The 18,465-nt window shown below is 30.7% G+C and overlaps 2 protein-coding genes across 2 annotated transcripts; one reads left to right on the top strand and one right to left on the bottom strand.

Annotated features, from left to right (window-relative positions):
- Positions 1-3,241: 3,241 nt before the first annotated feature.
- Positions 3,242-10,652, bottom strand: LOC100781897 (mitochondrial Rho GTPase 1). The gene is made up of 14 exons (XM_003556457.5): positions 10,113-10,652; positions 9,376-9,508; positions 8,900-9,049; positions 8,602-8,778; positions 8,188-8,436; positions 7,981-8,049; positions 7,810-7,865; positions 6,283-6,364; positions 5,834-6,045; positions 5,670-5,739; positions 5,399-5,511; positions 4,766-4,916; positions 4,146-4,332; positions 3,242-3,689 (listed from the first exon to the last, which is right to left on the bottom strand). Exons 1-14 carry the CDS (start codon positions 10,328-10,330, stop codon positions 3,616-3,618), a joined length of 1,941 nt encoding a protein of 646 aa, XP_003556505.1. The 5' UTR covers positions 10,331-10,652; the 3' UTR covers positions 3,242-3,615.
- Positions 10,653-15,154: 4,502 nt separating this feature from the next.
- Positions 15,155-17,392, top strand: LOC100787415 (protein YIPF1 homolog). Its single transcript, XM_041013578.1, has 6 exons — positions 15,155-15,211; positions 15,309-15,339; positions 15,541-15,630; positions 15,736-15,925; positions 16,407-16,674; positions 16,883-17,392. Exons 1-6 carry the CDS (start codon positions 15,155-15,157, stop codon positions 17,087-17,089), a joined length of 843 nt encoding a protein of 280 aa, XP_040869512.1. The 3' UTR covers positions 17,090-17,392.
- Positions 17,393-18,465: the final 1,073 nt, after the last annotated feature.

Here is an 18,465-nt window from a genome sequence, read left to right as displayed (position 1 = left end):
AGATATATTAATTATTTATATATATATTCTTATTTAATTATTCTCTCTAAACATTAATAAGAATTAATTAAGTAAATAGAGAGATAAGAAAAAAATAACTTTAAAATAATAATATAAATAATTGATTAATTTAATTTGATTAATTTAATTAATTATTTTTTAAGACACATGAATTAATTGAAATAATCTTATATTTAACAACTAAGAGATTATATGATTATGGATTTAATTTTCATGTGGATATAAAAGAATGTTTATTAAAAGAAACTTTATCATTTAAATGAATCTCGTTATTTTAAGAAATTAGCCTCTCGTTCGGCTGATACCTGAAAAAAAAATCTAAATCCAACTTTTTTTTGACAAAATCTAAATCCAACTTTTGTACGACAGTATTTTATTAATTATTGGACAAAAAAAATCCTTGGCCAATGATTCTATTTTTGTTATAGGGCTATGGATAGATTCTTTGACATAATTAAAAGAGTTTAGTTTGCATAGCCTATTTTCAATAATTAAAATTATTGATGTATATATTGTTGGTAAAATAGAAAATGTGATATAAGTACTAACAGTTACAGTGTGTTGTGTGTTAGACTGTTATTTTTTCTTTTATATCCGTATTCCAATGAGTCTTTCTTTTTTTCTTTATCCCCTCCCTTTTTCTATCACGTTACTCATCAAATATCACATTTTCTCTTTTATTTTTCTCTTTTATTTTTTTCTTTTCTTTCTTCCCTTTCTATCTCCCTTTTTTTCTTCACTCATCTCTCATCATGTGCTATGACAGAATCATGAGCCATTGATAATATATTTTCTTTTGCGCTACATTCTAAGTAGCCACAATTGCTAACGATAAAACATCTTTATCAACAACAGACCATTTTTTTTTTAAAAAAAAAGTCACCAACATTGTCAATATTTTCTTTTTCTTTTGATTAAGGTAAGAGTCTTTTTTTTTTGTTCAGATGAAATTTATCTTTTACAAGAGACCATTTTTGTTTGATTCAGGGATATTCATAACACGGTAAAAATTTGTTTCGACTTAAACATGAAATTTTATTTAAAATAATATATATATATATATATATATATATATAACTTGGCATCCATTGTTTTTTGATAATGAAAGAGAGATCAAATTTATAGGCATCCACAGCAATATATTATTGTGATAACGTTAAGTGACTGATCTTTCCCATCTAACAAATCATGGATAGGATATCCTGAAGTGTCTCCCAATTTATTTCTGATAGGAAATAATTCAAAATTGTTCCATGTGTGGAGTGAGTGATGAATTAGATCCATATGCTATGAATTTGAGTCAATTTAGCCAGTAGTCATCTAAAAATTTATTCTATTTTTAGGTAAAATATTCATCAATTTAGATGTATTTATGATCCAATTCAACTCAATTATATTTAATTGAATTTGATAAGTATTCGAGTCAAATCCGATCAAATTTAAGATTTGATCATAGATTGATTTTTAATCTAATCCGACCAATCCATATCATATAACTAAATTTATTATTATATGTAAATTAATTATTAAATACAATATACATTAAATTTTAACTTATATAATTTATTAAATTAAACCATCTATTATTTTTTTCTTTTTTAAATTATTTTTTATCTCTATCTTGATTTTATTTATATTTTCTCATGTCAATACAATACTTTATTTTCATCAAAATAAAAATATCATATTAACATTAAAATCATTAATTATATTAGTTAAATATTATTATAATTTAATCTCTTTTAAGTATATTTAGTAATTATATATTTATAAAGCTTCAAATAAAAATAAATTATTGTTCTTAAAAAATTATATTTTATAAAATAAAAAATATTTTTAAAATATTCAGATTCAATTAACTCAATTGACTCATTTATGATAGGGGTTGGATTTGTAAAAAAAAATTACACAATATCCAATTCAATCCATAAAATTTAGATGAGGTTTTGTAATATATTTAACTAAATCGGACCCCTAAACACTTCTATTTTTAGGAATGGTCCCATAATACACATAAATTTGTATGATTTGGTAATACATGTAAATATAGAGGCTGAAAATTACAGTGCATACAACAAGTGACGGCAATTGTTTGATTAAGAGTAACTATTCTTAGGGCGACTAGTCTCGTGATGTAATGCGGACGAGCAAGATATCTACGTGATACCCGCCAGAAAATTGCTGATTCCCTCCTGGGCCTGCAGCAGTGCATGTTGTCAACACCAACAATCCAATCTCGGGTTAGAAGTCCAACTGCAAAATATTGACACAGTAAGATGACATATGATTGATATGAACTAATTAAGGGTTATGCGGTCATTTAAATAAGCTTCTCAATTGGAGATATAAGGTTTATTAGATGTTTAAGTGAGAAAGGTTACGGTTTAATTTCATGTTAATAAAAATTAATAAATTAATATTTAATATTTGTTGATAATAATAAAATTATATATAAATTAAGTCTACATTTTTATGTAATCAAGTATTAAACAGTTTTAATATTCTAGTAAAAATGTAGACTTAATTTATATAAAAAAGAAATTTTCATTTATCAATTAAATTAGTAAATTTTCTTATGTACAAAAGATATTCTGAATAAAATAACTCTATTAAGAATTACTCTTAAAGTAACTTAAAAATATAATGAAATAATTTATATTATATTATATATATATATATTAGAAGATATATATTGATTTTTAAAAACTCCTAATTTATATATAAAGGTGCCCCACACCACACGCACACACTTAATTTTACATAATTTAATTTAATTAATTTTAACTACTAAGAAATTTAATTTAATTAACCTCCGAAATTCATTCAATTGATAAATTTATAATCAAATTCATAGTTAGTTTATAATATATATTAACCTTTTCCCCTACACTTTATTATAATCAAATTATTATTAGACTAAATTTATATATTTGTATAGTGAAAAAATGATGCGAAACGTGTGAACAAAAGCAATTTTTCTCAACAGATATGGCAGAATAGTAAAAAAAGAAAAAAAAAATGATGAAAACATACTATAAGTACTACAAATATATTTGCAATACAAATGTTTGTGTACGATCATTACACTAAATATATGATAAAAATCAATGATCATAAATTTTTCTTCTTCTATGACTTTAAAAATAATTATCATAAAAATTAATAAATTTATCATACATAATAAACTGTGTTAAATCATGATTAAATGACAATATAAAACTTTCTACATCAATATATATCCCTTTTTCTCATTTTATTGCAATCTTCAATACAGAGAGCATGCTATCATTCTTTCAAAGATTCCAGTAATTAACTGGACCTGATAGTATATCTCATTATTGTGTATATTATACCACGAAGCCCCTGACAAACGAGATGAAACAAACGGTAATTTGAGGGGAAAAATTATGCTAATTCAATTCAACCTTGACAAAGAAAAATTAAATACTGTGATTCTATTAAAAAAAAAAAATCAAACTCTACAACAGATGGCATAAAAAAACCAACTGAATGTTGAACTTGACATATCTAGCCAGGAGCAAGCTGCATTCATATCAAACTAATGGACATTGATCCATTGACAAAACCTGTCTTTTAACCAGACGCATTCTTCCTTGCAGCATATACCCTATAAGCTGCCAGCCCAACTACGACCACTGCAGCTCCAACTGTAATATGAAGTAATGAAAAAATCATTACACGTTGAAACAAAATGGAGGAAGCATAAAATAGAAAGATGAGTGTTTGTTTATTAAATCAAAGCTCTGAATAAAAAGCCTATTCTACTTTTTGACAAGTCTAATACAATACTCAATGAAAAACGTCCTCAGAACTCCAAAGCAAAATTGGTCAAAACTCAAAGTTGAAACAAGAATCACAAGAACATAAAAAGCGGCTCTGAAGGCAGGCTTGAAATGTATAGCTTCAGTAACTCCCATTTATTTACTCATTTATTACAATTTGCTTTTTGATGATTTCATTGGCTTACTAATCCCTAAGTTCCAAGTAACATCTAGCCAACAAGAAATCACTATAACATGAAACTGAACAGCTCAGGTGAAAAATGGAAAAAGGAAAATAATAATAAACACTGTAGATACAAGTGTAATGGAAAAATGACATACCTGAAACAGCCATAAGAGATCGATTAATAAGCCTGTGGTACTGCTTGCGGCTTCTTCCAGCTTCAGTTTCTGGAATGCTTAAATGAGGATGCTCAGCAGCCGTTACAATTTTACGGAACAGACTGTTGAAATCTCCTAATTTCACACTGATAGGTATAGGAGCCTCAACTCCCATATCTTGACTAACCTACAAAACACATTGACATGCCAAGTGACATTGCAATTTATCCATAATAAATTAGTTGCTTGAAAATTTCTCAGCATCAACCACACTTGTTACAATTCATATACTAAGATAACAGAATGCGATATTTACTTGATAATCTGTTCAATGTTCAAATACTCGTGACTATGTTCATCCATCAATTAATCATACATATGTTACTCATAAAGCCAACAGTATGCTTTTCAATAATTCAGTGTGATGATCAAAGGATACATATACACAAGACTATTTCGAATTTGCTATATGTTTGCTTTTCAGAGTTTGAATAAAATCACAATTCAAAACGTGTCATATTCACTTTAATAGTTTCATTTAACCATCCAATAATTATGTACAGTACCATGCACCCTCAATTATGCACACAATAATGCAAATGAAAATTCAATAAAAATACCCTAGTTGACTCTTGTATAGCCATTGGAAATGAATCCAGATCATCTTTAGCTGCAACTATCAGGCAAGGCACCTCAAAGCCGGTATCTTCTCCATGGCTAGCAATTTCAACCAAGAGTTCGGACGATGTTCTCCATGAGGATTCATCAGACCTGAAATGAACATCTTGTCAGCTATTATACAAACAAATTTTTCCAAGCATGTAATGAGTTAATTTAAAATACAATTGACAAGTCACCACTTTAACCAGTGATTATTTAATACATACCATGCAAATCTTGAGCATCCTACTTGTGTTGTTTACAACTTATGTTTGCAAGTCACAAATGTTAATTTATAAAGAACCCAGAAATTGCTTCTTTCAGCTGTTTTAGATCCAAATGCACAACAGATTTATTCCATGTGCTTATGAATTATGATGCTGAAATATAGTAAGTATATAAGCTAAATATTTTAAATAAGTTATTTAACAGTGAAATTTATCCTCTACTGATGCATATATTAAAAGAAAACAGAAAATAGATATGTGGATCATTGGAAACTTCAAATGCGACCAAAGTATTTTTCATAGTAGTTCTGTAACAAAGATAATCTACAACTTTTATCGTATAATGATTTTAATACCAGTGGTCACCTGTCATGAACAAAAACTGCAATGTCACATGAGGCCAAAGACTCCTTATTGGATAGGAGCTTCCTAACTCCATCTTCAGGAATCTCTCTCAGTACTAGATATTTTCTGTTTTCCTGCAAATGATACAATAAACCGTACTTAGAGAAGAAACAAAAGCCAAGACATATAAAATGAATACAATAGAAGCCAAGGCTGGCACTGGAACACATGGGAGAGGCTAACTGCTTTTGCACAATAAGTAGTAGCTTTTGTCAAATGTCAATCAAGTTACCATAGAAATATCAACTACATTTACAGCATAACGATCTTCAGTGGTTGGATTGTAACTTTCAGAATATGGCCTGCATTATTGATTCAACAACAATAAGGTATATGGTGTTGGAAGTTATATTACCAAGAAGCTTCAAGGTAACACAAAATAAATTATAAAAATACCTTCCAATAAAAGAATTCAATAATGCAGATTTTCCAGCCTTCCTAGGCCCAAAAACAAAGCACTGCAAAACATTTCTGTCTGAATGCTGCTTCTTACGATCCAAACGTCGCCTCCTAGTCACACGAATAGCAGATGATGAATCACCAGGATAACCAATGTATATCAGATTCTCCACACTAAAAGTTGGGTTTAGAAGTGTCATAAGTGCCCACTGTCCAGAGAAAGTAAAATATTTGTTACAACAATGACAATTCAATGCAAATAAAATGCTATATGCAATTACAGGAATAGATAACATTAATGGAGCACATAAAACTTAAGCAACCTTGATTCTCAATGCATACAATTTAATTGAGTGATAAAAGTCCCAAGCAAAGCCCACAGTTCTTCTAAAACTAACATTCAACAAAATGCAGGGAAGAGAGATAAAGATAAAAGACTTGCACACCTCTGACAAAAATGCTTCTAGTGATAGTCCTCCAAAGGCATTTTTTTCTGCAGCATCCTCATATGGAATTCCAGTCCAAGGACTGCAATTCAAAACAATAAAATATCAAATAACACTGGCAAGATTTCTTATGGACATTCAGACTCAGGAAACACATACATAGAAAAATGCCATAGCTAGAGTTTGTAAAAACATTGACGAGCCAAAATTAGAAGTATATGCTAAGTCCAAACTCTCTCATGACTTGTGGACTGGTTTCACTGATTAACAAAGCCAATATGAGCCAAATTATTTTTCACCGTTAAGTTATCTAACCTGACTGTTGAGTGTTCGACTGTATTGTAAGCAAATAGCAGGTTTCAAGATCAAAATTCACATGAAGAACATTTAATGGAGAAAATGTTAGATCAGATTCTATTACTCTAACCATTAGGCCAACAAAAAAAAGCAATGCATCAGATAAACTCCAAACAGGATTGAGTGTTAAGATAAGAAATTTAAAACAAAATAAACTATGAACAATTCAGAAGACTCCAAAACTTCTGAAGTAAACCAAGATTCAAGCCGGAGGAGTCATAAACAAATACAACAACAAAATAATCTCTTTTAACATCTTCTCGTTGACATGCCAAATTCTTCAAAGTTCATCCACTCTGAGTGATTCTTAAAGTGAACACTTTTTCTCTTCTTTAACCCATTGTAAGTGCTGTGAGTATTAGAATTGTGTGAAAGTTGTTAGCCTAAAGAGGCTTTTAAATAGCAATCAATACTTGGTGCAATAACCTAGAAGAGGCCTAGTGATAAAAGAACACTATGCTTTTAGCCTGAGCCCTGAAGAGGCTATTATGAACAAAGAGTACTCTTGTAACCATGTAGAGACTTCCTACATGGTAAAAGACACTTGAACATAGGAAAATTCCTGCCAGGTAGGTGGGGATTAGACATAGCCCAGGTGGACAAGGGTGAATCGGTATTAAAATCTTCCGATTATTTACCTCCCAACCTTTACTCTTTGTTGATTGAAAAGATATGCTGATCCGAGTTGTGCTTATATCTGAAATAATGAAAATAATTGAAAGATCTTGTAGTTGTAAAACATTGGTTCAAGTGAAATGTTAAATGATTCAAAAACTTTGTTTCTTGATTAACTTGTATAAAGATATCCTAAGGTTCAGAATATTATAAATATTAAAAATATCCTGTTAATCCAAACCTGAGAAGACTCAATCTTCTCAGTACTTGTAATCTTCTTTGGTGCTCTTATGATGTTCTAGCTATACTTGAGAACTAGCCCAGAAGCATAAGTTTCATGTTGTTGAATTTACCTAGGGTTACAATTTAACCCCTTTTGTCATTGGTTCTGCATCTTCAGTAAATAACAGATCCTCATAGCATATGTGGATTTGAAAAATAACAAAATATGATAAATTCCACACCACAATGCATCCATTACCAATTCAAGAAGAAACTCATGCAAAGCAATCTACCATAGAATGGTGCATAATAATAAGACAGAAAGCAATCTACCTTTCCGGGGCAGTAGAAAATAATTCTTCAAGTTCACGAGGTCGCAACATCCCATCCTGAAGGAACAAAAAGTATAGCCCAATTATAAGAAGAATTTGGCAAGTTACCATTTGTAACTTGCATCATAATAAAATCATCTGAGAAAATATCTGAAAATAAGAATTGACATACCCCATCACCATCAAACGCATCAAAAATTGCCCTCAAAAACTCAACTGCTTCATTTGTCAGCTCCACACTCTGCATACATCAAAGTCAATCTTGATCAGAACAAGACAAAGTTCCCTATCATCCACAATTATTTTCAGACAGGTATAAAAAAATATATCACACACAATGCACATAACATGTCAAATCAATTCATCTCCAAAGAAATACCTGATCAGGAGCACATTTTATAGGTGGAATTAGATCATCAGCAAGCTTGATATCATCATTATATCCAAACTTCCTGAGCACAGTCCATGTTGTCTCAAGACGCCCTTTTTCTATGAAAAGGGCATGAAGAAATAGGAATCCAGTCAAAGTAAGTCCACGTTCATTCACCCCTTCAGACAATTTTTCTTGTACAACCTTCTTTACACCCACAATTTCAGATGGTTGCAAAGGAGCATTGAAACATTTAACCTGTTAAACATTTTGTTAGCTTTTTCACAAATCATATAAACAAACTACCTTACCATAACATAATGTTTATGATCAAACTCTAAGGTGAAAGACTATAATACAATGAGAATAAATAAGCTTCAATTTTGATGCTTAATAGTGTCATCTTAAAAGGGGAAATGCAACCTGAAAATCATTCAGCTCAGCATCACTGAGGGCACCATCTCTGTCATGATCACAAAGGATAAAAATCCGCTTCAAGGCTCGCACGCATCGAGGCTTTAGAGTTTGTGACTCTTGATCAAATAATGGAGCTGTTGGATGAAGAACAGCCTTTTGTGCATAGTAGAAAACTTCAGGGACCTTCAACAAGAAAATATAATAGCAAATTGTATAAAACAAAATCAAAATATAATTGACCAGAAGCTTTAAAATAAGATGTCAAAACAAGTAGTTTGATAGCAACGGTTAGTACAAAAGATACCTGAATATGCCTAGATGCTGAACACTCAATGCAAGTTTCAATCTCGCGGAACTGTTGCATAATTGGTGACATAACCTGTTCTAGGCTCACCTGCTGATTCTCATCTCTCAAATCAAGCTTACAACCAACTACTATAACTGGAACTTTCACCTGTTCATTAAATCCAAAAATCTGCATCATGCATTTAAACAATAAAAAGAAAAGGGCAAATATATTATGTGAATTTGATTAAGCTGTGAGATGAAGAGATGTATGAAGCATGTGCACAAGAATAGATTTTTTTTACAAGATTAAAAGAGCATGACTGGTTTTAATAATTTGCAATAATTTATTTGGGTCTTTCCCCTACCATTCATTATGAAATATGAATATTTATTTTTTGTATCCTTTTTTCCCTCTTCAATTCTAAAAAATAAAAAAGGAGCTTCAACTGAACATATAGCCATTGGAGAGGCAAAAATAAAAAAGAGCAGAACCTCTAGTTTGCGAAGATGTGGAAGCCAAAATATACTAAGATTTTCAAGTGTCTCAGGCCGATCACATGCATAAGTAAGGACAACTGTGTCAGCCCGCTGCAATTCTTCAGCAACTTTATCGCTATCCTCAGCACTGCATTAATAATAATAATTATTATTATAATAATAAATAATAATAATAATAATAATAGACATAATAGAATGGACAGATGAAGACATTCATATTCCAGGGAAAACATTTACATAGCAATAGATAACTTGTGCATGCTTAGCTCAAGATTAATTTTGAGAATCGATTGCTTTTTTTTTTCTAAAAAAATCTCTGGCCAAAGTGATAAATATTTCGAAATAAACTGAACCAAAGACAAATATATAACCATAAAATTGCATTTCTAAGATATTACAATGCATATAAAATGTACTTGTACTTTAATTTGGCAATAACTGATCAGTAAACAGCTCAAAAACCAAAGAGCCAAATTAGTTTCAACTTCCAAGGAAAAACATTCGGGAACAAAGGCTAGCTCCAAAGTGAAACATCAACTGCGAAACTCCAATAAAAAATAAATCTACTCGAATCACAACAATAACAAAACCTAGTACCGCTATTCAAAACGTTCCAGTCGAATCCTAACTTGAAAAGGAAAAAGCAGTGGCGCGGTCGAACGAATCGCACGCCCGTTGCTTATGAATATCTCAGGAATATAAAAAAAAATCAGAAAGTTAAAGTTCGGTACCGGGAAGAAGTGTCGATGATGGTGATAGGCACGCGATCCGGATACAGATCTTCAGGCAACCGCGTGGGAGGCAAGACCGGCAGCACATTCACCGGAAAGTTATCGGCGGCGGCGGTTATAATGAGGCTAGATTTTCCGGTGCCCTGGTCTCCGGCGACGACGATACGAACTCCGGTACGGCTGTGAGGATTGACGGTTCCGGAAGTAGCTTTTGCCATGGGAGCTGCGAGTGGAAGCGATTGAAATCCGAAAACGGAAGCAGCGAGATTGCTTTGCAGTGAGGTAGCGTGTGTTGTTGTGTGGCGAAAATTAAAACCCTAACCCTACCCTAGACGGTGGCCGTCTGGGCCCTTCACTTCTTCCGCTGTTAATATTTGTAAGCACCGTTAGGTTACTTTGTCTTGCACCTCAGGGTAAGGGTACCACACTACCACACTAGCACGAAATTGCCCTTTTCAATAAACGACTGTCGTCTAATTAGTACCATTACATTTTAGTCGTTTCTACGCTAACTTTGTGTGTGTGTGTGTGCCCTCCCTCTTTTCCATCAACACAAGTTATTATTATATATACACAAACTACACAAAATAAAAAAAAGGCATGGTTTCTTTTATCTAATGAAAAATGAGTGATGATATATAAAAATCTTATAAACTTATTTTTATACCGAATTTTATCATTTAACAGTAATTGGTTTCACATATTTTTTATATATATCTTGTGAGTTTTTTTATCTTATCTACAATCTACAATGAGTTTACTTGTGATATTTTGTAATTGGGCACCAAATATTATTTATTATATGTACTAATTTAATGTAGGTAGTGGATAATTCATTCTTTCAAATATTTTTTTTTTCAGGTGAATGAGATATTTTACTTACCGAAAGTCATCTCTTTGATCTCTTCTAAAAGAAGTTTTTTTATACACAAGAATTAGGAATCAAACTTATAATCATATATTTAAGGGATAGTTATCAATTAATCACGTCAGATCATATTAGTTAAGTCTTTTAAATATATTAATTAGTTTCAATTAATAGAAAAAATATTTTTTGGATAAAGAAAAAAATTTCTTTGATAATTTTTACTTAAAAGTAGTCTTCACCTATCAATTGAGGTATAGTGTAACCAACGGTAAAAAAAAGATGTCAAATTAAAGCAACATCAAAACGAATAGATCCGATTAAACTGGTTTCTCAAGGTTTCAGCATGCAGTACCAGTTTTAAAATTTGATTAAAAAAATTCATGCTATTCATGATTATCAAGACCACGTTATTTGGAGACATATTCTTCGGGAAACTAATCAATTTGTAGACGCTCTAGCTACGCAAGCAAGCTGTTTCAGCTTTGTCTAAGGTGCAAGTGTTTGAGTTTCCTCCTCAGTGTATTATTCATAGGTTAAGAGCTGATATAACTCATTTCTTTTCCTAGATACTTCTCATCCTCTAGTTGTTTTGTAATAAAAAAAAAAAAGATCCAATTAATAGGAAAGCTTTTAGGGATTTTTTTTTCTAACCCAAACAAAATCTTCTACACCCACTTTTTGAAATATTTCAAAATTATTCCTGTTTATTTCTTCTTCCTTTATTCATTATTTTCTTCATACATCATTCATTTCATTTTCTTTTTTTTTTGGCCCGAGGTCCTCGTGGGTGATTTGGTGGAAGTGCATTGTTGCGGTGGTTCATTGGCCATTCGAAGTTGTTGACATGGTTGGTGTTGCGGTGTAACGGTGGAGGTATATTTTTTTTTCTGCAACTTCAATTTGTCTATATTGATAAACATATGGATTTGCAATATGTAAGAATCATATGAATTGACAATTCGTATAAATTATAAATTTGTATGAACTTTACGGATTATCAATTCGTATAACCACGGATTGACAATCCGTATGAATTATACGAATTGCCAATCCATATAACCTAAAAAAATTATATTCTTTTAATAAATTTAGTTATAATTTTTTATAATATTTGTGTAAATATTATTACATTAAGTAAATTTCTATTTTTGGCCTTATTTCACCTATCCTATCACAAATATTTTTATTTTCATGGTGTTGCAACATGAAATACAATGTGAACTAGGATTTGGGTTGTATGGAAAGTTATTTAGATGCTACATTGATGTTTATATGTTTATATATAGACAAAGATGGATCCAGAAAACTATTAAACTATTAAAGGGGAGTTAATTTTTTATACACAATTGTCTAATAAATTGTGAATTTAACACATATTTATTATTAATTTTATGCGTTAAACTATATATAAATTATGTTAACACTAACTTAATTAACACTCTATTATGATATATCGACATACTTATGTAGTGTAGAAAATTTTAAAATAAATTTCAATATGAGAGTTGTTTAAAATAAATGGATTAATTTATAAATAATTAGAATTATGTATGGTGTCATTGATTTTTTTTATGTTTTGTTAAAATAGACGAAAATTAGTGGATATATGACAGCATAATATATGAAAAAGTTAATATGAATGAAGACAATGGAGAAGAACCTGATGTGTTTGAAAATATTGATTGTTCTGATGTCTTCAATAATTCTCAGGTATTAATATGATTTTGTATTTTGTTAAAGTAAGTAAATGAATGTCCCTTGAAGACTAAACATGTATTATCCCTTTTGTAGGTGTTTGTTACTCCTGATGTCATTTTGCATTGGGATTGCTCTGTTTCGTATGATATATTGGTCTTGTGGAAGTGATAATGAAGTGAGACACAAATACTGGGGATAGAGGATGAACTTCATATGTTTTAATTGGTTGTGAGAGGAATGAAAAATATAAAACATGCAAGAAAGGTATGGAAGACACTTGTAATGGGCAGATGAAAGATGAATGATGAAGTTAATTTGTGAGAGTCATAATCAAGAGCATTAAAGGTATGGAAGACACTTGTAATGGACAGATGTAACAAGGATGCCACATCATTGAGGGTTATAGTAACATCTCCTACCGGTAGATGGAAACTACTAATTTCCTTATGTCACCCTTCCGCAAAAGCATATAAAAGTCTCATGTCACTAGTGTCAACTGAACATGTAATCAGAGAACTTAACCCTCTAGCAACCATTATGCCTTCAATCTCAGGTGCAAACCTTTCAAATTTCTCTACCTTCCTCCTATGAGAAGTCAATTTTAACTTAGTATGTTCCTGAAAAATTAAAATTAATTGGTTCAAGTAAAATGATAAATAGTCATTCAAATATTATATAATTGAACAAATAACTACCTCTCCTGGTTAAACTCTGGCTGCCACATGATCAACATAATGCGTCAACATTGATGTATCATGGGGTCTGCCTGGAAAACCCTCTGTATCAACACCGACATGATTCGTAATTGGCTCTTGAGGCTGCTCATGAACCTTGTCAGTAGCATGATCCCCGTGATCAACATCCTCAGCAATAGTTGCAGCTGCTCGTTGTCTACGTGCAGAAGTTGTAGGCCTTCGACACTAAGGGCTTCTTCTGCATCACAACTAACTTGTCTCCCTAAGACTCTTCCTAAAATTCTGTCTAAAGTCCGACGCAATCCTCTGATTCTAACCATACTCTATAAAATTTAAATAGTAATAACAATTAATGTCATCGTTCAAATAATAATTAAGTTCCATATTTCATAACAAATTTTTTATCATTATATTAATCAAAAACTAACTAACAAACTCACTAATAAATCTTCTAAGATCCTGTTGTATTATAAAATGTAATATATTTTAACAAAGGTAATAAAAACATTTGAATTGCCATTAAATGATTAATCTAGCAAACTAAAATATATCATCAAAATCAAACTCTAATTTAATTTAAAATATTTTATAAAAAAATTATTTTAATACTTTTATATATTCATAAATCAATGTAGAAATTATTTTTTTAAATTTTTATACTTCACATCACTAATTCTAGCAAGCTAAAATATATGATCAAAATCGAAATACAATTTTCTTTTTTATTTCTAATAAATGACTACTTGATTATTTTATAAATAACTATTTTAATACTTTTAAATATTTATAAATAAATGAAGAAATTCATTTTTATTTTTTTTTACTTCCAAACACTATTTATGCAAATATTTAATACTATTAATGTAATAATATTTATACAAGTATATTAAAAAATAACATTTTTCATATAGAATATTACCTTTTCTTGTTTAACTAAATTCTAAAATATATACATTATAAAAAATTGGAATTTTTGTCATTTAATTTTTTTTATAAACAACTATTTAAAATATAAAAATGAATTAAAATAGTTATTTTTAAAATAATTAAATAAAAAAATTTATACATTGATTTTTAAATAACAAAATTTGTAAAAAAATTACTTATTAAATAAAACAATTATTAAAAAAGAACTTAAATAAAAAATATAGTTAATTAAATAAATAAATATTTAATATAAACAACAATAGTTATTTACAAATTAATTAAATAAAAAAAATTAAAAATTGTTTTTTAGATAAATAAATAAATTAAATTAATAATTTCGGATTACCAATCCATAAGAACCATACAGATTATCAATCTTTATGGTCATACATATTCTCTAACACAATAAAAATTAAACTTTACAAGGAGATACGAGTACTCACGGTGAGGGCAATGATGACGACGAAAGCGGGAGAAGACACCATCAACAAAAATGATGAAGATGAACAAAGGGATGAAGGAGGGGAGACTCACGGCGCAACCAAGGAAGCACGATTACAGAAACACAAGAGAGAGGGGATGGGTGTTTTCAATTTTAAGTGATGGACAATTTGGCCAATTCACTTTAATTATGGGGGTAGAAAATTCTACGTGGCAAGAAAATCCCAAGCTTTTAATAAGAAAAAATACTGGGCCTAACGTATCAGTTATCATGGTCTAGTCCAAATATTAGGCGGGCACACACAATTACACAATCACGTCTACACGTACATGAGAAATAATCAACGTAGAGAGCATTGAGTTAAAGAAAAAGCAACGCTGAAGTGAAAGGGAGGTATTGAAAATCAACGAAAATGATGTCAGGACATTACACATCCATCGATAACCAAAAGGTTTCAGGATCTGTACCTGTGAGTCTTCATCATTAATCCTTCTTGCAATTCAATTCATCCTCCATTGTCATCATTTCTATTATCATCACATTTTTTCATTCTCAATTTCATGCAGGCTGTTGAGCCCCCACCATTCAAATTCTCAGGTCATACTGTCATAGTAATTTATAATGTTTATGTTGTCTTTGTCATAGGGCAAACAAAATCATTAAACTATGTTACGTGGTTCTTAAACAAAGTGAGAGTGTATTATTTATAAATTATAATTCGTATTTCTTTGTTTTTCTGTGTTAAGCACTGATTTTTTTTATCATTTTTTTTTGGTTTGTCAAATATTTTTGTATTGATTTCTGTAGATTCAAATCTTCAGACATTTCCTCCGTCTGGAGCACAAGGCAAGATTAGTGGTGGCTCGAGACCTCCACGTGATGTTGATGGTATTTGATGATCTTGTTTGTTTATGTTTCTATATAGTTATGTTGTAATTGATTACTTTGTTATTGCCACAAGAGTTGTGTATTGTTTTTATTTGTGTTATGTAGATACATTTTCAAAATCAGGGTCTGGTTCTGATGAACCCCAGCGACAGAGTGGTTGGTTTCAGGCTTTCTCACTTGCTTCTTACAAACCATACTTTGATGTTGACACTATAGATGTTCTAGACAGGATTAAAGACTCACTTTGTCCATTCAGTGGAACATTCAATGAAAAAACTGCTTCCCACCCTGATTTGTAAGCTCACTTGATTCCTTCTAATTGTTGTTATTTAACTGGTAGGATAGTGGTTATTAATATTATACTACCAACTTGATAGTTGCATCATCTTTGGTAATTCTTATGTTTTAGTTGTTATTTATTAACGGGAAGAGTGAAGTTAATGGCTAACATTAGCAGTGCTACACTTAATCGTGTGTTGATTTTGTTTCATTTCTCATGTTATTTCACTGTAGTATCTTCTGTGGCTTGAGTTGCTTTATTATCTAAGTGTGTGTTTGGATTGGTATAATTTTTAGAAGCAACAAATAGTTGCTTTTATGATAAACTCACCATAATTTTGCACTCATCGTGATTTTCTACTGCCAAACCAAACACATTATAAGTACCAAGGTATGATGTATTTGAACTTTGGAGAACAAATAATTATTATTTTGCCATATAAAGTATTTATCTGTGTGGCAACACATGATTTGGATTTCACTATAAATGTGTACAGGTATGGACCGTTCTGGATTTGCACTACCTTAATATTTGTAGCAGCATCTATTGGCACATTTGTGACATACATAGCTCACAAACTGAAGGACCAGGAATGGAACTATGACATAAATCTGGTGACTTGGTCTGCCGGCTTGTTTTATGGTTATGTCACCGTTGTTCCTCTTTGTTTGTATGTAATCCTCAAGTACTTCTCTGTACCATCGGGCTTTGTCCAACTACTATGTCTCTATGGATATTCCCTGTTTGTCTTTATTCCAGCACTGGTGAGTTACTGCTTTTCAAATTTTCTCTATTCCAAGAAAGTATGATTTTTTTTTTTATCAGCAAATGTTAGTTTGTTAATTTTGTTAGAAATGTCATATGAGAAGGGATTTGAACACCCTTCTTCCTTCACTCTTCTCCAACCACTGAACCAATCTTATATCTCCTTAAGAAAGTATGGAATTTGACATTTTCCTTTGTTTGGTGCAGTGTATGTCTGTTGTGCCATTGGAGATATTCAGATGGGTGGTTGCTGGTGTGGCTGGGTTCATGTCAGCAACTTTTGTGGCACTTAACCTCCGGGCACATATTATGTCAGCAGGTGAAAGATGGGTTTTGATTGTTGCTGGCATTTTTCTATTGCAGTTGGCTCTAGCTGTAGCACTAAAGGTCTACCTCTTCACAGTAACAGTATGAGAGGAAAGTGGTATTATCATCATTCAGCATCAATGAATTGTAGATAATGAAGTGAGAATTTTTTGTTGCTTTAAATTTTCAGTAATATAATTTGTAGCTGAAATGCGGTTACCAGATTGAACTGTCATTTAGTTCATTCATGGCAATAAATAGAGGCAAATAAAAATAGTTTGTACGTTGGATAACTACAAGCAATTGTTTCAGTCATTTGTTATATTGTATCTCTAACATGTCCATTTAGACTTGACATATGGATACAAGCTCACCAATATTGTGCTAAAATACATGAGAAAATTTTGTGTATGAAAGTCTAGCAAAGTATTCTACAATGAACTGCCTTGTGAATTTAACTTATTATTTTTAGCCTCTCTCAATGAACTGCCGTCGTAAAAAGACCTAAATAACCGACTTAAAAAACTGTTATTGTAGTAGTGATGCTGCCAAATAACATGAGCAATATTTTGATTGAATCATCGGTTTAAGCAATGGTCAAACTAGTTGGCGGTGAAATATGCAAGATTGACCAAAAGAAATCTGCATCACAGCCTCTTCAATATTGGAAATATTTGCACTAATTCCCACCTCAAACTTATTGCCAAAATATATTACTTAATTTCATATATTCACATTCCACAATCAATGAAACTGAATAACCTTGTAAATATAAATCCATGACATAGATGGATACAAAAGTTTGGACCTTCGGCCGTGAGCTTGTCATTTGAATCACCTGGGATCAGAATTAAATTAAATCAAATAGCATAATCCGAATTTTTCTCTATAAAATAATTACAAATGAAATTTTGAGAGATCATTTATATCAATTTTTTTTTCAAAAAAAAATTCATCAACTATTTTTTTTCCTTTTGCGGTTAAAGAAGGATTTATTATATTGATAGATTTTAGAAGAAGTGTACATGAGATGAAATGATAGTGATCGGACAAAAAGGAAAAACGAGAAAGGAACAGAAAATGTAAATAATATGACACATTAAATTATTTAACTCTTTTTTTTTATATTAAAGGAGGGTTATTTAACTCTAAATTTTACAGAAATGTTCATTAAGTCATAAGTGCATCAGTTGTAGCGAATAAATGCATAAAATTGACAGAGTTTATCTTTATTATATAGAAAAGTTAAATAATATAATGCTATAGATTTTTATAACTTAACATTAAACAGTGAAAAGATGATTGAAAGTAATATTTATAATTTGAAGGGACTCCTGCTATGTAACCATACCTAAAGAAGATATGTATGCAATGCCCCTATCTCCGAGCTTTTTTTTTATTTTGGCAGAATACCACTACTTTGGTAAGATACTCTCTGGAACCCACCAAAACGTGGTAATAAATTAATTGGACATGAGGTTCAT

The sequence above is a fragment of the Glycine max genome, chromosome 20 (genome assembly GCF_000004515.6).
Source record: "Glycine max cultivar Williams 82 chromosome 20, Glycine_max_v4.0, whole genome shotgun sequence".
NCBI lineage: Eukaryota > Viridiplantae > Streptophyta > Magnoliopsida > Fabales > Fabaceae > Glycine > Glycine max.
The sequence above is the reverse complement of the archived record's forward strand: the minus strand, read 5'-3'. Positions and strand labels throughout refer to the sequence as shown.

Bases quoted from the DNA above. Each gene is read 5' to 3' on its own strand.
- LOC100781897 (XM_003556457.5), bottom strand. From the start codon at position 10,330: ATGGCAAAAGCTACTTCCGGAACCGTCAATCCTCACAGCCGTACCGGA. The intron at 8,779-8,899 runs GTATCTTTTGTA...TTCTTGTTGAAG, and splicing joins CAGCATCTAGGCATATTCAG to GTCCCTGAAGTTTTCTACTA. The intron at 3,690-4,145 runs GTATGTCATTTT...TTCATATTACAG, and splicing joins ATCTCTTATGGCTGTTTCAG to TTGGAGCTGCAGTGGTCGTA.
- LOC100787415 (XM_041013578.1), top strand. From the start codon at position 15,155: ATGATGTCAGGACATTACACATCCATCGATAACCAAAAGGTTTCAGGA. The intron at 15,631-15,735 runs GTATTTGATGAT...TGTGTTATGTAG, and splicing joins ACCTCCACGTGATGTTGATG to ATACATTTTCAAAATCAGGG. The intron at 16,675-16,882 runs GTGAGTTACTGC...TGTTTGGTGCAG, and splicing joins TTGTCTTTATTCCAGCACTG to TGTATGTCTGTTGTGCCATT.